This window comes from Psammomys obesus, unplaced genomic scaffold (genome assembly GCF_907164565.1).
Source record: "Psammomys obesus unplaced genomic scaffold, mPsaObe1.curated_primary_1811, whole genome shotgun sequence".
In the NCBI taxonomy this organism is placed as follows: Eukaryota; Metazoa; Chordata; class Mammalia; order Rodentia; family Muridae; genus Psammomys; species Psammomys obesus.
The window spans coordinates 3,735,709-3,759,184 of record NW_026596433.1 but is presented as its reverse complement, the minus strand read 5'-3'; the positions used below and the strand labels follow the sequence as shown (position 1 = coordinate 3,759,184).

General features: G+C 39.4%; 2 protein-coding genes across 4 annotated transcripts in view; one reads left to right on the top strand and one right to left on the bottom strand.

The window, feature by feature from the left end:
• Positions 1-14,631, bottom strand: part of Clcn3 (chloride voltage-gated channel 3) — a 76,075-nt gene extending 61,444 nt beyond the window's left edge. For 2 of the 3 annotated variants that reach the window (XM_055597871.1, XM_055597865.1), the window contains exons 1-2: positions 14,382-14,459; positions 4,193-4,368 (exon numbers count right to left, since the gene is read on the bottom strand). In XM_055597871.1, coding sequence (XP_055453846.1) covers positions 4,193-4,352 — 160 coding nt within the window. In that variant the 5' untranslated portion in view covers positions 4,353-4,368; positions 14,382-14,459. Of the gene's footprint in view, positions 1-4,192; positions 4,369-14,381 lie in introns of all 3 variants that reach the window. The other variant, XM_055597869.1, reaches the window with a different exon arrangement.
• A 6,479-nt stretch (positions 14,632-21,110) lies between these two features.
• On the top strand, positions 21,111-21,743 carry LOC129669604 (GTP-binding nuclear protein Ran-like). Its single transcript, XM_055597895.1, has one exon. The coding sequence runs from the start codon at positions 21,123-21,125 to the stop codon at positions 21,741-21,743; it is 621 nt and encodes a 206-aa protein (XP_055453870.1). The 5' UTR covers positions 21,111-21,122.
• The last annotated feature ends 1,733 nt before the right edge of the window (positions 21,744-23,476 follow it).

Below are 23,476 nucleotides of genomic sequence, written 5' to 3'. Positions count from 1 at the left end.
CAAGTTATCCTCCAACTTCCACATGCACAGCATGATATGTACACGCACATACACAATAAATACATGTAACAAAAAGTTTTAAAAGAAAAGAAATTCATTTGGGGGACATAACATTTAGAATATCTAATATCAAGCTTAATATGTAATTAACTTTGAGGACATAATCTATAAAGAGAAAACCAATGTCTGCTTCCCTAAGAGCATTCCAACTTCTTTCTACCTTGATACTACAGCCTTAATTTTATTTGGTTGGTAACATATGTAGGTCCAGTAAAGGAATCATGACTGTTCTAACTAGTCAGTAATGTCATTTCCTTTTGCCAGTGGCTGGTCTTAATTTGGGTATGTTGCTAAGCTCTGATCAACTGACATGCAAAGAAGTCTATTGGTGGGTTTCATTTGAGGAAGGTCATGTTTTCATACCCTTGTCCTCTCTTTCTATTTAGCTGTCTTTTTAAAAGTATTGAGTAAAGACATCACCAGCACTTGATAACAATGAAAAGATGGGAAGTGCTGGATCCTTCCTTCTGTTCCTTCTACTTTCCTGAGTTAATTTTACACCCAACATAATGAACCAAAAAGCTAAAGAGAAAAAAACAGAGCGAGAGAATGTTGTTCATTTCACCTAATTTTTCAAATCATGAATGCATGTTTAAAACTGACAATGTCACTTTTAAATTAGGCAGAAAAATCAGTGACTATAAAAAAGCAAGTGGCTAATAATGCAAAGTACTATATTTTTCAATCAAGCAACATTCAAGGGAGGCAGCCTAGAGGTGTTACTATTCTGAAAAGCAATGAAGAAACAAAGAGGTAAAGCCAACAGTCCCTATCATTTTTGCTTTGTGCCATTTCCAGACTCATAAAGAGAGTAACTGAGAAACCCCAAAGGTGAGGACTGAAAGCTTCTGACAGTTTGAAGGTGTAAGAATTCAAAAAGTACAAAACCACCATATGTGAATTTGAATGGACTGATACCTGAAGAAGAGATAAATATGGGTCATTGTATGCTACTTTATCCCTAAACTATTCGATTCCCAAATAAAATAAGCAAAGGGCAAATAGACAGTCTTTACAATAAAAAGCAGAGCTGTTGGTAATCTTAAAATGCTAAAAGAGGCAAAAAGTGAGCATCAGTACCTACCATTGAAGACCTCCAGTAAATAAACAGCTTTCTACAAAAAAAAAAAAAACTCAAGAGCAATGCCCTAAGAATAAGATGATTCTAAGAGAGACCAACTAACAGAAAGTCTAAAATCATGTTGTAAGTTCTCTTGCCAGATAATAAATTGCCTGTCTGCTTGAAAGTACTCTGGAGAAGATATTGCCACCCAGAGATACCACAATTATTTATATATAGTATCCAGTATTCAGTTAACAATTATAGAACCTCTCAGGAACTAAAGCCAAAAAGATCTAGAAAGAAAAGAAAAAGAATGAAACAAATGGAACCAAAGATGGTCCAGGTACTGAAATTCTCAGACACGGATGTCAAAAATGTGATTAATAAGCTCAAATAGGCTCTGATTAAAAAGGCTTTGATTTTTGTGATTAATAAGCTCATATAATAACATGGAAACTTTCTCAGAACACTAAAACATACTTTAAAAAACTGAAATTCAGGGTAGAAATAACAATGTTACTGCAATATACTGTTGTGTATTACAGAATGGCTAAACTTCAAAACACTGACACTACGGAATGCTAATGGAACAGGAACTCTCAATCAAAATGACAAGCAATTTGGAAGAAAGTTTGGCAATTTTCTATAACATTAACTTGACCTTTACCAGAAGATTCAACTATAATACACCAAAATATTTATTCCAGTTAGGTGAAATATTCACATGAAAATGAAAATATAAATGATGCTAAATACAGAAAAGCCTAAGGATCACAATGAGAAACTCTACCACATGTAACTGAAATCCTAACAGAATGGGGAAGGAAAACTGTAGAAACTACATTTATGATGGCTCATCTTAGTTATCAACTTGACACAACTGGAAAAAGGGATCCTCAACTCAGAAACTGCCTCCATCAGACTGGCCTGTGGCATGTCTGCGGCGAAATTTTGTGGATTACTAATCGACATAAGAGGACCCAAGCCATGTGAGTAGCATAACACGGTGGCTGAATCAAAAGTCTGGGGAGAGTACACCAATATGCAGCATTCTTCCATGGGCTCTGTTTCTGTTCCTGCTTCAGCTCCTGCCCAAGCTTCCCTACATGATGGGCTGCAATCTTTAAGATGCAATAGATCCTTTCCTCACCAACTTGTTTTTGGTTAGCATTTATCAAAGCAACAGAAAGCACAATAGAACAGAGGTAGAGCAATAGCAATGTGGAAATAAAATCAAGTCACATTTAAGTCTAAGTCTCTCTTAGACTTAATACCTCAACCAGGGTATTATTAATACAGAGAAATAAACACTTAAGCATATCTTGCTTAAGCAAATTTAGCTGCAAAACTTAAACATATGCTGAGGTCTGACAAGAAAAAAAGACAAGCATTTGGGAAATACAAGAGAGTACAAAGCCCAAGGAAAAAAAAACCTACAGAAATACAGATACTTGGTACACAAAATAACACTGTAGTTAGTAGCCTTGTACTTGTAAAATTGTTCCTGTGATGCTTTGGCTTTTCTGTGTTTTCCACCTTTTTTTTTTTTTTTTCCATTTTCATGTGACTATTTCACCTAACTGGAGTAAATATTTTGTTTAATTGCTGAATCTTAAAAGCTCAGATAATATTATACGGAATTACTAAACTGTCTTCCAAAGTGTCATTTTGATTAAGTTGCCTGCCTTGGTACTAGACCAACCAGTTATGCATATGAGAAAAAATAAATTTGAATCCTTACTTACACCAGTTAAATGCAAGCAGATTCTAGATCTAAATGTGAATGACACAAGAAGAAAACAGAATACTGTCTTTGATCCCCTCAAGTATCTGAAACCTTTATTTTTAAATAATAAATTTAGCTATGTAAGGTAGGACTAGCCTTAGTGTCTCTATCCTTGTCTCAACATCTAGGCTTACATGTGTACCATCATACCCAGTTCAAAAGAAGTATTAATAAGAACATAAGAATAAAGAAAATTACTAACAAGATTTTATTAGAATCAATGACTTCACCAAAGTACCCTAAGAAAACGAAAATGAAAAGTCATTCTTCAGAGTAAGAGAAACCATTTGCAATAGACATATCTGACAAACCAGAATATATACTGGGCTTCTACAAAACAGATGTATCTGGCACTGCTGGAGGCAACCTAAAAAGCCAAGTCAACATATATAAACGCATTTCAATTCCTAAGACATCAAATATAAGCTCAAAATGAGAGACTTCTGCATATACAGAACAGTTAAAATGTTTCAAACTGATAACACGACATTTTGGTAAAGGTGCACAACAACTAAACTTTCACAAACTACAGACAGAGATAAACGTACCACAGTGTTGGAATATCTCTGAGAGCACCTGATGATGCTGAAACATGCACACTCTAGATCTAAGCTTTCCACACTAAGTATAACTCTCCATGAGGCATATCACCTTCACTAAAACATATTCACTGAAACAATTTCACAGTAATACTAATATCTAAATCTGCAATGAAGTATATAGAATAACTAAGCGACAGTATATTTATACAATGGAAAACTAAACAGCAATGGGAATAACCATCGCTATATACAACAACATAGGTAATATCAAAACACAATTAACAACACCAGAGATAAGACTTAATACATTACAGGCCCATTTATAAAAAGTATAAATACCCACTAAATCATTTTAAACACAAAGCATTATCTTTTAGGGTAAGGAGAGGATTCTAGAGAATGTTTCTTAACTAAGGGAAAATCATATAACCTGTTTATTTTGTAGACATTAATTTATTTGCAAGTATGATGTAATGATTTCATGATTTATACTTAAATTTAAGAGTTTATCCCAATGTTGGAGACTTTGGAAGTAGTAAATATTTTAAGATAATACTGAAAAGATACTAAGGACACTGAGATGAATACTTTTAAATGGTAACATTCAAATCATGTGACTTTACCTTGGCTTTTAAAAGTTACCCCAAATGCTAGTCTCAAAAAATAAAAATAAAAAAAAAATCAAATTATATTTATTGGTATAGCTGTGACTACAATTCTCAGTTGCCATGCTGAACTTACCAGCTGCTGTGTCACCGTCTAACAAATTGTCATCTTCAGAAGTCTGAAAGTCCATAATAGCACCTGCTCCATCTAAGAGCTCCTCATCGCTACTCGCGCTTGTTATGCTGTTGTAGCTGTTTCTATAGTAGCCTCTATGGAACAGCTGTTCAGACTCCATTTAGCTGTCTGGTTATCTGGAAAAAAGGGGAAAATGGCTTCAACATTTTCCCAACATATAACAAAAATCACGTATTCTAACATCACAAAATGAAAACTATGATATCTGTATTAAAAAAATACTAAGTCCATCCACTGTAACAATGGCTAACTCTACGATGCTACAGGGTAAGGGATGGTTTCATTCTTTCTTCTCACTATGCAGATGTAAAAATAAAGAAAAATTCCTTCAAGTAGTGCTGCAAAACAGTCTTCAACAATCCGCTGAGTTGAACTGTGAAGAGCCATGCTTACAGCTTGCAGCTCCCTGCACAGGATGGGGAAGAACTGCAGTATGTGACCACTTGGGTATGCACAGACTGGACCAGGCTTTGCAAAGAAGAGGCCCACAGGGACAGCAACAAATGGCTGAAATGCCAGGGCCTCTTGTGGATTTTACCTGAGGCAAGTACCTAGTTTACCTAATTTTTAAAATTAATCTTGCCACTTAAACATTTTTAAATTAACTTGAAATATTCAAGTATTTGGAGCTCAGGGTCAAAAACATTAACAAGAGAAAAACTGAAAATACTTAAAATTTTTCATTTTTTTCAAAGCAGGTAAAACCAAATTATTATGTTTTCATTGTTTTTACTCTTTGTATGCCAAAAAAACAATACTCCTACATCATTGTTTAAGTATATTGACTCCCATGCTCACCATCAAAATGAGAAGGTAATTATAAAAGTATATTGACACTGGCAATAGACCTGAGAAGGACATGTGTGGGACTCAAACAACCACCGATGTAGTCAAACCAGTAAGGCTGGTAAAGCAAGGCTGCTTCTAAAGTCACAGTAGGAATACAGAGAACATGAAAGAAGCAAAGTTCCTAAACTCCAACCAAGACTCAAGATGGCCTTGACACAATCTCGCCTCCTTGGTACTTTTTCTTCTGCACACAAAAAACTAACATGGCAGCATAGCAGTGCCTTAACAACAAAAGCATTCAGAAGCTACAGCTACTTTGGAAAAATCAAGCAGTACAAAACTAATTTATTATATCCCCTTAAAGATTACTTCAAAGAAGTAATCTGAGAGCTGTTTGAAAGTTTCTATTCTCAGCATCTAGCACAATAACTGAAACAGAATATAGGCAATAAATACCAAGCTTCCCATTCAGCTGAGATCAAAGAGAAATGTATTCCATTTTCAACACATACACACCCCTCAGCAACAATAGTAAGCTAATCTTGAAATAAGCAAAATTTGCAAATTACAAAAAAAATTGCTGCTCTGATTTTTTTTTATTTTTTGTTCTACCCAAACAACCTATTATAATATACTAAGCTTGTCAAAGTATTATGTAAAGCAAGTTTGTAGAGTATATGGAGGTTTGCAAGCATATTTCCCAAATTACAAAGATTAGACTCCAGAGAGAAAGCCTAGTGTACTCTTAGAAATCTCGAATGACCTCTGCGTAGGCACTTTGTCTGCCCCCAACGTGATCTTCGTACTGCAGCCAGTCCTTAAAAAAGTCTGATTAGCAATCTATCCCTATTTCGTATACTAAAATGTTTCAGTCGTTTTTCACAGTTCTTTTGAGACAAACTCTTTAAGAAAGCAGAAAACGTCCCAGGCTGGCGGTCCCTGCCTAGTTCCCAGCTTCATTTTGTAGTGTGTACTTTTTTAGACTCTAGATCACTGCTTTTTCAATCCCCAGTCCCATCAGGTTCTTTCCTGCCTCCTGATTCAAGGCTGTCAGTAGGCCTTCTATCTGTAGCATACCCTTTTCTCCTGATCCAACTTTGCTACTCATTCTTCACATCTCACATCAAAGTATCTATTAATCAGCTAGGTATCTGGCACATTCTTGTAGCCTCAGCTGAGGAACCCTCACCAGAATTATCTGGTGTTCAAGGCCAACCTCAGGAATGTATACCATCTCAAACATCAACAATGAACAAAAGCACTCCTTTAGTTAATAAACCTATCGCTTTAGCACTATCATTGCTAGTATCTTTACAAAAGACCATGCATTAAATAGAGCCAATAACAAGGTTTGGGAACTATTATTCTCTCCACTTAACAAATAAGAAGTCTGAGACACAAAAGGTTTGAATAACCAAAGCCATGCAGGTAGCTAAAAGAAATAAAAAACAAAAAAAATAGCCTACCATAGTACTTAAGTCAAATCTTGCCTATATCCAGTTTTCCTATTAGTTCTTACAGCTCCCCCTGTATAGCACTGGCCAGAGCTGTACGAGATTTTATTTATTAAGATTTAGAATGAATCTTGAGGCCTAGTACTGTTTTCACTACACAGTCAATGGTTAGCAAAGTGTGTGACGTATATATTAAGTATTCAATTTGAGAGCTGGTTGGGGTTTTTTTGTTTTTTACTTTTATGACATGGTCTCATTTAGTCCAGGATGGTCTACCACATAACAGAAATACTTAATTTTGATGTTCAATTATTCAATTTTTCCTCTATGGATAACACTTTTGCTGTTAAAACACATAATACTTTCCTCGCCCTATTTCCCAAAGACCCTGCAAGCAAGTAACATAGGGACTTTTATGGTTCTCAATCAAGTTTTGTTTCTCCTATAAAAATATCTGCAGAGTTGACACTAATGGCTAAGCTCCGAAGGTGTGTCAGTCAACTATGTGTCTACTTTTTCTCGAAAGAAAAAGTAGGTCACAATCTAGAGAAAGAAGTGGATCAAAACCTTCCATGTCAGCAACCAGAAAGAAGGACCAAAAATCTCCAGAACAATGATGGCAGCGAGGGGAAAGCCTATCTAGCCATCTGTACTTATGACATTTAAATATTTTTTTTAAATTTTTACTAGCAAAGCATGGAATGCTTTTCTATGACTTATTGATCAGGGAAGCCCTAGAGGTCTCCAGAACACAGGCTATCGCCACTGCCCTTGGCTATCCACCATGATTACAAGATCCTATTGTGAAGACAGCAAATTTTTTTGCTGAAGAACATAGAGAAATTAATCTCAAACTGACCAGTAAACTTTCTCCCTGATGACTAACTTTCTGAGCAAGTTAGTGAATAGAGAAGACATCAATGGTCTTACCTAGCACTGGGACCATATGCTGCAAAACCTACTTACAAGGCAAAATGTGCTCACTAGGACCTTTTTTTTTTTTTTTTAAACAGTGTTTCTCTGTGTAGCTTGGGCTGTCCTGGAACTTGCTCAATAGACCAGGCTATCCTCAAACTCAGATCTACCTGTCTCTGCCTCCCAAGTCCTGGAATTTAAGGTGTGTAACACCATTGCCTGGCAGTGGTAACGACTTTTAACTAACCACTCTCTAACTGGATCTGAGGCCTTCTCCTCTGACAGAAAATCTCATGTCTGGTAATGAATCCTGGTCAAAGGCTTATGTGGAGGTCTTAGACCCAAGGCTGGAATCTGTTATTATTATTGACAGTTTTGTCAAACTGCCTTCAAAGTATTTATGTTTATACAAACAGGTGCTTCTTTTTTGCAGTTGGCAGCAGTCAACCAGCTGTCCAAAACCAGTCTAAGCACTGAGATAAGAGACTACGTACTTAGCCCTAAACTGGACAGCTATATTAAACACACACACACACACATAGAGACACAGTACCACCACCCCTCCATGGCACAGGAAACATGACAGATGAGGAGGCAAAAAGAACCGAAGAGCTGAGTATACGAAGAAGTGCTGTGAAATGCTGTCTTCTGTGAGACATGGCTGTCACTCTCATGAACTCACAGGTGCTGTGGTTACCTGCATATGACCTATACAAGAACACAGAAGCCCAGATCCGCCCAGTATAAATGGGACAGACACTCTCCAGGCCTCGCCCTTTACTAAGGACCTGTTGGCAATGGATGTGGATAGTTGCAGAGAGAAAAATAATCATTCTGTGAGAATATTGTAATCACCAGTAGATTTGCCATATTCTATCCCCACACACATATGTGCAACCCAAAGTGGACTCAGTGGGAGAAAGAGAGGGAAGGAGGGGATCCACCATTTACTGACCAAATGGGAGAAAAAAAAGAAAGACATAGGTGGAGAGGAAGGAATGCAGGAGGGGATAATGAGCACAGGCATCATCACATTTCACTATATATATACAGATTAAAATTTCAGAAACCATAAAAAGTAAAGTTTATACTAGGTCCCATATTAAAATGTGGCAATTATTTTATTGATTTCAAAATATTTAATCACAAATATTCATAGAACAGCTAAAAAGTATCAGAAATTGATAAATGCAACTTTATTGTGTAATACCATATTTTTATAGGCTGCATAGATTTCGGTAAACTTCGGCGTACATTAAGTACCATCTTCTAGGGAAATATGGTATTTTCTGATAGTTTGATCTGTATTACTACAGTAAAAAACAAAACCCGACCAATGGCACAACTTAACAAAATGCAAAGAAAATGACATCTCACTGTGGTAGATAAGATGAAGTTTCCCTCCCCCACCCTTTCTTTTTTTCTTTCTTTATTTTTATAAAATAAAGGGTGAATAGGATCTAGGTGGGAGAGATGGGAGAAGTTACTGAGGCAAAAGGAAGCAGGAATTGAACTACCACACTGAGACAAGAAAAAAAAATTTAAGTAATTCTAAGAAAGGTTTGATGGTCAGTCTGTATGGGAAATGCATCTATCTCACAAACTAAACTGTAGTAGCTGTTAGAAAAAGAGTCAGGTATGGTGACGTATACCATTAACCCCAGAGACAAGGATAGAGGCAGAGACAGGCAGCTCTCCATGAGATCGAGATGAGCCTGGTCTACAAAACTAGTCCAGGGCTACATAGAGAAACCCTGTCTCAAAACAAAACAAAACAAAACAAAACAAAACAAAACAAAACAAAACAAAACAAAACAAAAGAACGAAAACCTATATGAACATTAACTTGATAAACAAAATCCATTAAATGTCTTTCAAATTTATTCTATTAAAGAATGGTCTTCCACACTATGCAACACTTGTAACAGTCCATGGTTCCAGCACCATAGAATACATGTGGAGGTGCTGACTGAGAGCATGAGGCACTAATTAAAGCTTATGATAGGTTGCAGAAGAGCTGCAAAAAGACCCCAAAGCCTAATCATGGATAAATGAGTGTTCCTGATTAAGTTAAGGTAGAAAGGGTGGAGCAAGTGAAATGATAACAAGCTGGCTTCTGAGAAGAGTGAAATGGCAGCTAGTTAAAGAGGATGTCACCAAGGAGAAATGACACAGGAAGAGCACTTGGAAAAGGTTCTGGTACTATTTCAATACCAAATAATAAATCAGCTTGTGAATGAAATTCTGGTGGTAGAGTCTAGCATACTCAAGAACCTGAGTTCAATCCCAGCACAGAAACTAATAGTCATAATAAAGAAAACACCTGTTAAGGTGTTGCACAGAAAAAAGATCAATGAATGTGGATCTATTGAGAACTACAGGGGAAATGAAGCACTAAGTGTACAGTTTTCGTTCCTTTCTCTACAGTCAATGAAAAGATTTCACTCCTGCTACAAGTAGGAACGTCAGTGAAAGAAGGAAGTTGAAGAACATGAAAGAAGACAGAATGTTCATGTCACTATCCCAGGACATCTGGACAGAAACCCAGACAGCAGGCAGTAGATCCACAGAATCTCCTACAAGAGGATAGGCCACATTCTCTCCTCCATCTGATTTCACACTAAGGGAAACCTTGTCTCCTTTTTCTAGTAAGAAAAATGGGTAGGACATAGTAAACTGAAATGAAGCAAAGCTAATTACTAATTAATACTAGTTATTAATAACTAGGAAAACCTATATTTTGAAGTCAGTTAAAAGTGGAAATTAGATATAAAATACATTTTAGTAAACAGTTTGAGAGGCATCACCCTGAGGAGTCTGAAGATGATATTTATATATTAAAGTACAATTAAAATGCATTTACATCTGAAGAAATTCAATAATTTGCACTCTTTTCCTAATTTTATTAGTTTGATAGCTTCATATATCTCTATAATGAATTTTAGTCATTTTCAGCTCCAATTCATTCTCTCTTCCCTCTCTATCTCTGGAGCCCTTCATTTTTTTTAATGCAAAATAAAAACTGTAATATATATCTTATACACATACATAAAGAAAAATTTGTAGGGGACTGGAGAGATGGCTCAGAGGTTAAGAGCACTTGCTGTTCTTCCAAAGGTCCTGAGTTCAATCCCCAGCAGCCACATGGTGGCTCACAACCATCTATACTGTGATCTGGTGCCCTCTTTCTGGCTCACAGGCACACGTACAGGCAGAATACCATATACTATATAAATAATAAATAAATCTTTTAAAAAAAATTTGTAATACATTATGCATATACATACATATTACATTTTCTTTTTCATTTTACTCATTTACTATATATATTACACACATACATGCAAATATGCCGTCTTGGAAGGAAAGTCAGATCTAAAATAATCAGAACGATCACTATAGAACAGAAACTAAATGTAGTCTACTGAGCTGAGAATATCTGGGTAGGGTACTCTGGGTAGGGTTCAATTTAAAATAAGTACCCAAAGTAAAATTAACTTCCTAACCCTAACTACATTGATCTGATATTAAATTATTCTTACAGAATTATTTTTTAATCAATTAATTATTTTATTTAGTTAGTTTTGATTTTTTGAGACAGGATTTCTCTGTGTAGCCTTGGCTGTCCTGAATTTGCTTTGTAGACCAGGCTGGCCTTGAACTCACTGAGATTCCCCCTACCTCAGCCTCCCTGAGTGCTAGGATTACAGGGATGTGCCTCCACATCCACACAGAATTATTTTTCTTAATCAGGTACGATAGCACATGGTGTTTAATGCCAGCATTCAGGAGGCAGTCAACATCCTGCTAACGGTTAGTGTGTGGCGCATGCACTCAGGAAGCAGAGGCAGACAGATCTCGGTGAGTTGGAGGCCAGCATGGTCTACAGAGGTGCCCGGGACAGCCAAGCTACACGGAGAAACCTGTGTCGGGAAAACAAACAAATAAACAAACAAAAACACTAAAGTTTAAAACACACACACACACACACACACACACACACACACACACACACAGTATGATTTGTTCTATAGGGTGAGGACAAAAGAGCAAGAACAATGGGGGAGGGGTTGCTCATTAGATCCACTGGGTTATTAGGACAGAATTTATCACCTTCCAATAATCTGATTTCTCCCCAAAGTAACTATTTGATATTGTATGGTTACTGTTCATTTAACATGTCAAAATTACACCTTATATATTTTTCTTTAAAAAAAAAAAAGTTAAATAATTAGTTCCTTGAAAAATATTTCTTAAACATACAAGGTCTTTTAATTTAAATATTATTACTCACTAGAGAGAGCCAAAATATGGAAACCTAAATGTATAGTAAGCAAGCACAGAAGAACACTTTATGATCTCACTTATATATGAGATCTAAAGAGTTCAGTTCAAAAGCACAGTAAAGATGTTAGTTCTCAAGGGCTGGAAGGCTGAAAGGGAGTGGGGGAGACTGGTCAAGGGTACAAGATTTCAGTCATCTAGGCCATCAGTGACCTACTGTATATTACAGGGACCACAGCTACACATATGAACTGCATACTTAAAACTGCTACCTCAAACACAAGTGTTTTACCACATGCAGGAAAGACAAACTGATCTATGTGGGTTTGACCTAATATTTCCACAATATACACTTTTATCAAAGTACCATGACATACTTCAAATATATACACACAATTACAGCTTGTAAAGTAAACAAAAACAAGCATCCAGAAAAGGTGAACTGGAGTTACAGACAGTTATGAGCAGCTATGTGGGTGCTGGGAATTGAACCTGGGTCCTCTAGAAGAGCAGGCAGTGTTCTTGACTGCTGAGCTATCTCTCCTATCCCCGGAAAAGGGGGGAAAATTAAACAATGTGTAATTTTTAAAAGGCAAAGGGGGGGTAACACAAATATACAGGGAAAAAAAAAAGATAAAACAATAGTCCAATTTAAAAGCTACTATGGAAGACCAAGAATTTAAAAACAAACAGTTTTCAGGACTTTAAAAGACAGAACTTACTCAACTACTCCTATAAGAATGTGGAGAACTGAGTGATTTACTTGGCTCCTTCCCAAATGCAGCAAATCTCTGAGTTCCAGCAATGTGTAAGGTGGTGGGGCTTCTTCCTGAACTTTATACTTAACTAAGGAACACTTATCTTTAGGAATCAAAAGGAACTGTAGCAGCAATGCTTACAAATAGGAATGCGCACATAGAGATGTAACAGTTTTAAAGTGGTAGTACTGGGTGTGTCTCTTTTGGAAACAACATACAGAACAGTTTCTGCAACTGGGCATTCCTTTTATAAATTACAAATGAATGGGCCTACGGTACATGTCTCTCACTCGCCTTTTCTGGAGAGTGTCATCTAGTAGAGTTTTGCAGGACAGTGCAGCCATTGAGGATTGAAAGCAAGAGCTCTGGGATGATACTGAGTTTCAGTCTCAGCTCTGACACTCATTGCTATGGGACCTTAGGAATGATAATTACATTCTTTCTCAAGTCTCCATATCTGTTAAATGGACAAAGTGTATGTATCTACGTTGTGGATTGGTGAAGACAAGTTCTCTCTCCTCTCTCTGTCGCTCAGTGTCACATACCCTAAACTATAATATGTACTCTATTTACATAATATCATATCATGTATATTGGAGGTATTCTGACTACAAAGTAAGCTAGAAATTCTACAAACCATGGGCAGTGGTCAGACCCCACAGGATATGGCTTTGATATATGACCCACCACAGAGATCAAATCTGACTTCCTGAGAGGTCTGAAAACTACCAACATATCACAACAGGAACTAGGAAGCCTATCACCAACATGACCTGGACAATTGCCATTTTTCTACTATAAAACCCAAATCCTTAACAAATCTGTTCTTCTGAAATACATATATTCAAAAACAGGTTAATTCTTTAAAGCTTTCATAAGGTACATAACACAGCAGTGTAATGACCTAAGTTATTTCCACTGATCTCTTAAAATAATTAGAGCTGCTACTCAATGGCTTTGAAGTAGCAAAGGGAGAGGAAGGTGTGGGGGGGTCAGTGCTATCTATGATGAATTCTGCCAACACCATATAAGCATATATAAACATTCAATTTGATAAAATACCCACAAGTCATACACCGGATTTTAAAGCCATATAAAACTGCGTATCAGCAGAAGCAGCACCTTTTGAAATTGATCAACATACCTAAAAGCAATGGACTTCTTGTCTATACTCCAGAACTGAAATACTTTTTTTAGTAATTTACAAAGGCATGTAAAACTGAGCCAAAGAAAACAATTATCTAAATCCTTCATGGGTGAAACGTACATCTACAAAGTGTCAATTATAAATGTACGACACAGTGATAGTGCAGAAACTGAATACAAGGGTTCAAAAAGGTTTACAGAAATCTTTGAATTTATACACACATACTCACACACAGAGAGCAATTAAAAGACATGGTCACCATTGAGCCAACTGTCAAACAGTGATCGTTTCCAAAGGAAATAGAAATCTCAGTTTAGAATTAGAATAACACCCAGGGAGCTGAAGATGTGGTGCAGGGGTAGAGTGCTTACCTTGCATGTGTGAGTTCAATCCCTAATGGGGCAAATAAAAATAATGTTTCCTAGAATACACCCGATGAATTTGCAATTAACTTCCTTGTGCTCTAGCTTTAAATAAAGCTCGACGAACGAAAAAGTTCTCTTAAGTAACTTCTGACCCAACAAGTTTATCAAAACGCAAATATTTACACAAAAATGATTTGATACACAAAAGTCTAACAACAAACGTTGATAAATTTGGGCAAACTCTACGTTCAAGATGAATCCTGTCCTGGTACCTAGTTCTAATTCTATTTATAGCTCCTTCGACGGTTCCTGGAGGAAACGGGGGAGATTTTAATGGGCTGGGCAGGGAGTAGATCGGCACCTCTGCGGGAAAGCCAGAGCCTGGCCAAGGCGTGCACCTGACAGCTGGCGACTCACCTCGCAGCGCAGAGGCATAGCACGCTCGGCGGCTGGTGGCTGTGCCGCCTGTGAACCCCGCATCTGCTTCAGATCGCGCGCCAGCCGCCCCTGAAGCTTCACCCGGACACGGCTGCCGGGTGCCCACCCCGGCAGACTTCACTGCTACCCGACTTTTTTTAGCGGAGGTTACGTAAATGCGGCCAGGTGGGCCTGGCGGAGGCTGGTTTCGGGTGAAGTTCAATCCTCCGGCTCCAGCGGGCCCTCCAGTCTACCTGCTCTTGCCCCGACTTGAGTCTCCAGCCTCACTGCGCTCTGAAAGGACTGCAGCCGGGTCCGCACTCCACCTGCGGAGGACTGGAACGCGGCTCTCAGGCTTCCGCCCACTCCAGCCTCATCCTCCGGACGGTCGAGCCGTCCAGAGCTGAGCAGGCAACTGGGCGATCTCGACCCGACCGGCCCTGACCCGCTGAACTGGAAGCGGCGCTGCACAGAGTCGGACCCCGACAGGTGCGTCGCACGCGCGTGACGTCACCGCGTTGACGTGAACGGCCGTTCTGCGTTAGGCCTTCCGCGGCACTTCCTCCTACGGCCCTGCCGGAAGGCACGTCGACTCCTATTGGTCTGAATGGAACGGTGGGCGTGACATGGGCGTGGCCGCGACACGACGGGCTCCGGGATCGGTGAAGACCGCTCGGGACAGCTCGGGGCCGCTCGAGGCTGTTCGGCGCTGCTCGGCGCTGCTCGGCGCTGCTCGACGCTGCTCAGTGAGTAGTCCACGTCACTCACGTCTTTGCATAAGCCCCACCGGCGTCCACATGAAAGGACTCCCACAGAGAAGGCTTTTACTGAAGCGTTCGGTTCCCGACACCTGACACCTCTCGGCCCTGCCCGGACCGGGAGAAGCTGAAGCTGGCTGAAGCAAGCGTGTGACCCCGCGCCAAACGCCTTGGTAGTGTGCAGTGTCTGCTACGGTGGCATCCAGCCTTACACACCGTCGCCAAGTTATGCGCTTAACAAAACATAGCAGAGGGAGAAGATCCTGATGAATCTAAATTTAGACACCACGCATTTCCAAAGAATAATTCTTGGAAGAATCTGAGGGCTACACGCAGTGTTACACAGGGAGTTCCCGTCATGTGTCACAGTATAAGGGAAGCCTCTTTCCCTTGCTCAAAGAGCTGTAGTGTGATTCAGGCAGGGAGGTATATAAAAGCCTGGCCTAGGCCAGAGTTTGCCCAAGAGCCTGGTGAACAGGTAGGTGCAGGCTTTCTAATTGAACAGGACCTGTGGGACCAGTATGGCTGACGCCAGGGTGGCAGAATTAAGACCTGTCTTGGTTAAAGTGTCTCATGTCTATTTCTGTATTGCTTAATGAATACTCATGCCCTCATCTATTTACTGCCTTATGAAATATTAAGTGTGACAGGCTCTCACTGCAGACATGTAGCCTGATTTTTTTTCTTGCAGAGGGGGAGGAGCATCTAGATTATTTTTAGACAGTATTCATAGCCAATCTGTTTTCTGTAAAGATGACAGAATCCTGTACTGTTTTAGTTCTATCGTGGAAAATTACTCTTTTAAGTAAACAAAAAAATGCTACTTGTACATTTGGCTTTGTGTAATAATTATGTGGTACACTAATTTATGAGAACGTTTCTTTTTGGGCTGGTGAGGTGGCTCAGAGGTTAAGAACGCTGGTTCTTCCAAATGGTCCTGAGTTCAACAACCAGAAACCACACGGTGGCTCATAACACTCTAAAGTGAGATTTGGTGCCCTCTTCTGGCACACATGCAGGCCGAATGCTGTAGAAATAATAAATAAATAAATCTTTAAAAACGAGAACGTTTCTTTTAAAATTTGTGGCTCAACGATGCAGGACTTGGCTTGGCATACCAGAAGCACTGTGTTCTAGCTCCAGCCTGACGAAAGTGAAATACTCGATCTCTGACACCCATACAACCACATTAGTCGTTCTCAACCTTCACGCTTCTCCCGGAAATTATTTTCACTGTTTGCAGACTGGCCTTAAGCCTCTCTGTATGTAATCCTTAAATATGCGAGGCTCAGAAGCACCACATCAGACAATATATTTAAACACTGTACTATGGGATCCATTGTCATCAAAGTATAGATCACATCTGAGAAATCACTTTCTTTGTGATTTCTCTCTTGAGACTTGTAGAAAAGTCCTCTGACATGAATCTCTTCTTCGAAAGACTTGAATGGAAAGAGAGGGTAAGGCCTCCCCAGCACAGCATAGTATAAGTTCTGTTATAGATGCTTGTGACATGAACTCCTTTCTTGTCCTGCAGAAGGGATCTTTGGTGACTGAAACTCTAAGAATGATCTTCTCAGGGCAGAGAGAATTCCCAATAAGGAATTTTTATAAACTTTTATTTAAAAAAAAAATCACAAACCTGACTGCCAGTCTTCCTAAAACCTTAATGGGACTGTATCCTTTTGCTGAGCAGATTATATTAGAGTTCTTTAGGATAAAAGTCTGACACCGGCCTCGCTAGTTAAAATCAGAGTTGGCTAGGTTGTTTTCTTCTAGAGGCCCTAGGGAAGAATCAACATTATCAACATTGGTGTAGTTATTTGAAAATGCTCGCTTACTCCTTCATTTTCAAATGACAGGGAGAGTCCTCCTTTAATCTAATTTATTGATTCTAGGGATTAGACAGGCACGGATGTCTTTGGGGGGAGGGGGAACTGAATATCCTGCCTGCTGTGACAGTGTTTTACAGCATTACGCCTTAGTATGCATTCTAATGTATGATAAGTATTCGGAGACACAGAGCAGTAAGTTATCTGCAAAAGGTCAGCTTCTCTTTAAGTTGACCTTGGCTCTTGTTAGAACTGAGCGTAAGGGGTAATAACCAAGCTCTATTAATATTCAGATTGGCTTTTCCCTCCCCTTACCAGCCAACTAATTGGTTCAGGCCTCTAGGAAAGGAAAAATTTGAACTCACAATAGAAGTTTATTTCCACCATTTGTAGTATAACTTGTTCATTAATAGTCTTGCTGGTTCCTTGGCCAAAAGTAAGGTAAGTAGTGCCTATGACGTGTGTGAGAGGGCTAAGTCTTCCCCTGTGTTAGTAGTTTCCCTTTGTTGAGAATGCCATATTATTTTTTTGTTTTTGTTGTTTTGGTTTGGTTTGCCAGATTTTCTAATCTGGCAAAAGAAGCAAAAAAGAGCACTGGGAAGGACATCTGTTTCATCTAGATTCTTCCTTTATTGCTTCTGTGGACTTCCCTTGAAATAAAAAACCAGGTGCACATGCCTATAAACCAAGCACTCCAGAGACAGAGGCAGGCAGATCTCATTGAGGTCAAGAGCAGCATGGTCTAAAAATCATTTTCCAGGACAACCGGGGCTACACAGAGAAAGCCTGTCTTGAAAATCAAAACCAAAGAAAGAAAGGGGAAAAAAGAAGAAAAGAAACCAGTTGCTGCATGTAGCTTAGTTTGCCGAGTGTAGACAAGATGCTGGATTTCCAAACAAATCAACTACAATAACAACACACACACACAAAACAAACCTGTGTCTATCTTACCATGAGCCTACTTTAGAATTTCCTCCTGACAGCAGCAGTATCAGGAAGGTAGTAAAAAATGACCCTTTCTTATCCTTTGGTCTTTTTTACCCCTAAAATTAATCAAGTTGTCTTGAGCAGTTTTGCACGCCTGGTTATTTTATGAGATCTGAGGTAGCAAATAACTTTCCACTTTCATATGATTCTTTTCTAGAAAATCCTGCCTTGCATGATAATTCAACCACATTTTCAAAACAGCCATGAAATGAGTCCTTCCTCGCATTTTGCGCAGATAAAGGCTCCGTCTTGCAATGGTGCACGGTGGTGTGCACCTATGATCCCAGCACTGAGAAAGCAGAAAAGGAGGCTTGCCACCTTTAAGGGCAGCCTGGTCTACACATAGCTAATATAGTGAATTCTAGCCAACCAAGGGTGGACAGGGAGACCCTGTCTCAGAAAACATAAAAATGAATAAAATTTCCATAATAAAAATAAAAAAAAAAAAAACACCCTTTATTGAATTGTGTAACAGGGTTAAGAGGCAGCATCTCTTCGTTTCTGCAACACTGTCCTCCAGGATATCTGGCCAAAAAGCTTCCAGCCTAGTTTACTATCACCGCCTTCCATCTCACAGGATGAGTGCTGAGATTACAGAAGCACGCCGTCACATCTGGCTTAGGTTCTGGGGCTCAAACTCATTAAGGCATGGTGATTGATTTTACCTGCTCATCCATATTGGCCATAGTATTGCCTTTTATTGGGTGTTCGTTTCAAGAAGGCTCCACCCTCAGGCAGGGTCATGCTCCCACAGGGCTGAATTATTTTCATAAGTTGTTGTAAAGCAACAACTTATGTTTTGTCTCCATGCCCCCACTTGCATTTGTGCTCTTCCATGTTGTGATTCAGTTTCTGTGTTCGTACTAGCTAAATAAATGTTTCTTTATAAGCTACCCACTGTCAGGTATTCATCCACAGCATCATCAGAAGATGGACCAGGACAGAGACCAATAAAGACACTGAAGAGAAATGTAGAAATAAATGCAAACATAAGTGATAATTTAATATTTGGAAGATTTTATCTCCAGTTGGTGACAAATATCTATTTTCCCAGTAGAAAAAGGTTAATTTCTTCATTTCATAAATAGCTTATAACTGGTTTGTTACGCTTCGTTTATCCTGTGTGAGCACAGGCACATGAGCACCATTTGGCACAGGTGTGGCTGTCAGAGGGAAACCTGTGGGAGTCAGTTCGCTTCTTCCGCCATGTAGGTCCTTAGGATCGACTTCAGGTCACCATGATGGGAAGAAAGCACTTTTCCTTGCTGAGGCAACTGACTGACTTCTAGTAGCAAAACATATGAAAGGCAATCACAGGCAAAAATGCAAAATGTATGCAAAACCAAGAGAAACACAGGAATACACAGTGGCTGTGAGTCCACTTCTAGGCACTTTTACCATAAAGGTAACCCAAGATGTTGAACCTAATTTCCAAATATGATTGACCCTGATCCCCTCCCCTCCTTAATAAATGCTGCCTCTCTATACATCTTTTTAAAAAAACCGAAAACATGGCTAAAATGACACAAGACTTGAGACCTGGCCTGTAAAAGGGTAGGCAATTTCTGTCTCCCTTATTTGAAGGCAGCTGCTGCGGAGAATGTATCACTGAGCTCACGATTCTGTGAGCAATCCAAGCTATTCATGTGGAGAGACTGGAGGACACCAAGGCTCTTTTTCTTGGAGCATCAAGTGAAGGATGACTACTGCTGAGAAGCTTAATGAATGATCTTAGTCCCCGCTGTGTGGAGCAGAACCACATGCTGAACCATCCTTGACCTCCAGCTCTCGTAACTGGGAGGCCCTGAATTCTTAAGGATGATTTGTTATCCAACAATATGTTTTCAAAGTATGGCAGTGTTTAATTATAGTGGGAAGATCTGCATACATTTGACTTCATAACCCTGCTTTTAGCAATCCCTTAGAAATAAAAGTGTACTAACAACCCTCATCAAACAAGCCTCTTTTTACAGCAAATGGAGATCATCACAGAAAACCACAAATGGTCACAATGCAGAAATGGATTGTGGGGAGCCCAACCCCAATGAATATATCTACATCCATGATTCAAAATAACTCAGAAGGGAAGGGAAAGATCCTAAGAGCCAGAATACCAGGAAGTCAGCTATGAAACAAGTATCTCTAGAAACAACTATAAACAACTAGAACAAAGACAATGTACATAGACATGCTAGAGTGGGAGGGGAAATTTTTAGCAGTGTATTATCCCTGGACAATGAATGACAGGCAACTAATGAGAGCTGGGAGAATTACCCACTCCCAGAGGTAAGCCCTTTTATTGGTTGTTCATTGCAGAGTGGTCAGCCTTGAAGCCATATACACACATTGGACCCAATAGGTTCTATTTACATATATCTGAACAAACACATGTACAGACACATGAGTAACAAATATAATTAAAAAGGCTATCAAGTTGAGAGGAGACATGGGAGGGGTTTGAGGGAGGAAGGGGAGGGGTAAGTGACATATTCTATTTCTATTAAAAACATTTTTAAAAGAATACCATGAGAAACAATTACTATAAATGACATCCATGTAATATAAATAGTACATCCATTATCATGAAGTTATTTTTTTTTTGCATGTGTATTTGTGTGTTGCATGTGTTTGAATCTGTGGGCACACATGAAGGTGGAGTACATATTGACATGTACATGTGGAAACATGAAGTTGACATTCAGTGTCTTCCTCAGTTGCTCTGTTTTGTCAAGGCAGAGTCTCTCAGTGATATGGACTTCACCAATTCTGGCTAGTTTACTGAGACAGCTTCTCATGAATCTCCTGTCTCTGCTGGGGTACAGGCAGCCCAGCCCACAGGCCTATCTAGTCTTTTCACAGGGTTCTAGGGATCTGAACTCCAGAATTCATGCTTACAGCAAGCACTTTATCTGTTAAGGCACCTCCCAGCCTGCTGGTCATGGGGTCTTTATTCTGACAGGAATTTCATGTTCTCTAGAGAGATGTTCAGGATCTACTGTTAAATTATTTATGCCTATAGCATAAAAATGTGCATATCATAACGTACCTTAAAAGATTAGGACTAACGTGGGTGCATGAGTATTCTTTGTGAGCTTAGAAATGTAAATGCATCTTTCCAGCTTCAGTCGGACAGGGGCAGAGACTGGTCTGGAAGGATCGCTGCGATGGCTGCCCAGGGAGAGCAGCAGGTCCAGTTCAAGCTCGTCCTGGTGGGCAACAGCACTGGGAAGCACCACTTGACGGGTGAGAAGTATGTAGCCTCCCTGGCCTTGGAAGTGCACCCGCTCGTCTTCCATACCAACAGAGGAACCAAGTTCAACTTGTGGGACACAGCCGGCCTAGAGAAGTTTGGGGGCCTGCGCAATGGCTACTACATCCAAGCCCAGTGTGCCATTATAATGTTCAATGTAACATCAAGAGTTACTTACAAGAACGTATCTAACTGGCACAGAGATCTGGTACTAGTGTGTGAAAACATCCCCATTGTATTGTGTGGCAACAAGGTGGATATTAAGGACAGGAAAGTGAAGGCAAAATCTATTGTGTTCCACCAAAAGAAGAATCTCCAGTATTATGACATTTCTGCCAAAAGTAACTACAACTTTGAAAAGCCTTTCCTCTGGCTTGCCAGAAAGCTCATTGGCGATCCTAATTTGGAGTTTGTTGCCATGCCTGCTCTTGCCCCACCTGAGGTGGTCATGGACCCAGGTCTGGCAGCACAGCATGAGCATGATTTAGAGGTTGCTCAGACGACTGCCCTCCCGAATGAGGATGACGACCTGTGAGAATGTGCAGCTGCAGCGCTGCGTCAGAAGTCTAGTTTTATAGGCAACTGTCCTGTGATGTCAGGGGTCCAGGGTGTGTGCCACCTTATTTAGCTAACAGATCGTGTGCTTCACTGGGATGCTGAGGGAGATGAATGGGCTTCGGAGTGAATGTGGCAGTTAAAACATACTTTAATTTTTTTTTTTTTTTTTTGGACTTGCATATTCAGCTATTTGGAACAGAGTTGTTTCCTTCCTGAATTTCAAAGATAAGACTGCTAAGGTCGCATCACAATACTCAGTGGTGAAACTTTGTTTATTACTGTCATTCCCATTCTTTTCGCTTAGAATCAGAATGAAGTTGTATTTCAAATAATCTTAAAAAAAAAAAAGAAATGTAAATGCTTGGAAACTTCATATTGTTTTGTATACACAGTGAGCACTGAGGACAGAGGTTAAAGCTTTAATTTTGTACACTTAAGATTATTAGACTGTTCCAAGGAACAAAACTACTTTCATCTAAAAGTAATATCCAATGAAATACTTAAGAACAAAAAATATTTGTGTTGTAAAATTAAAACATTAAATCGTACAGGGATATATAAGCCAGAAAGGGAAATCACCACATAATCTATATTTCTTCAAAGTACATCAACATGCTATGTGAGTAAAAATAGACCCTGCTTACATTTTGAAATAGCTGTTGAGTATTCCATTGTTTAAATATATTGTAACCTAATCATTTTTTGTAGACACATTGTTTCTACATTATCTAGTTCTAGTTATAAATAATAATAGTTAATTTCATATGTTTGTTTTTGGCTCTGTGGTTCTAGAAGCGAAAGTCTAGAGTCCAAGAGTATACATACCGACAGTATGCTTTTAGAAAGACTAGCAGTTTCTATTCCAGCAACGGCCTGGCAACTGCCTAATGAATTCTCTTCAGACGTCTGACGAGCCATTTTCATGCAAGCAGTAAACAAGACTTTGCTTAGACCAGTAGTTGGCAGTGTTTCTCCCTCCCTTTGCAGGACAGGGTTATGTGGGTAGAGCTACAGCTGTACTTTAGACAGCAAAATCCTTTCTAACGGGGCTTGGACGGGGCTGAAGACCAGAAGGAAAAAAAAAAATAGGAAAATAAGACATTTGTAGCTGCATGGAGAGTGAAGACATTTACTTTTCTAGTGTACTAGCTTAGGTGACTCACAGTGTCACCATCTGGCAAAGAAACTCCAAATCTGTCCATTTCCAAGTTGGAAATAACTACAAGCTCCTGAACCTAGAAAAGTGTTGAGTGTGTGGGGTTGGGAATGGAGGGGGGAAGAAGAAAGAGGAGGTAGGTTTTGCTTTTCCAAATCATCTGATCTCAGATCTCTGGCAAAGTCTGTGCAGTCTCTGTACTGTGTCTACACACAACACATGAACTATGGGCAAAAGTATTGTATATATGACGAGACTTGTCTTCCTGCTTCACGGAAGGGCATTCCAGCAGTTCCAGGTCGTCCTAGGAAGGCAACCTAGGAGGTACTAGGTTACTGAGTAGAGCTACTCAGGAAGACACTAGATCTGCTCTCAACTGTTTCAATCCCCCGGCCCCCGCACGGAAAAGTTTTTAATCTACTGTACAGCGCCAGTAGTCCCTTCACTATAAAATTTATACATACAGTAGACATAAAGATGTAGAAAACTATATTATAAATTTGTATTTTAAAAAAGTAAAGATTAAAATGCTTACTTAGATAGCACAAACTAAC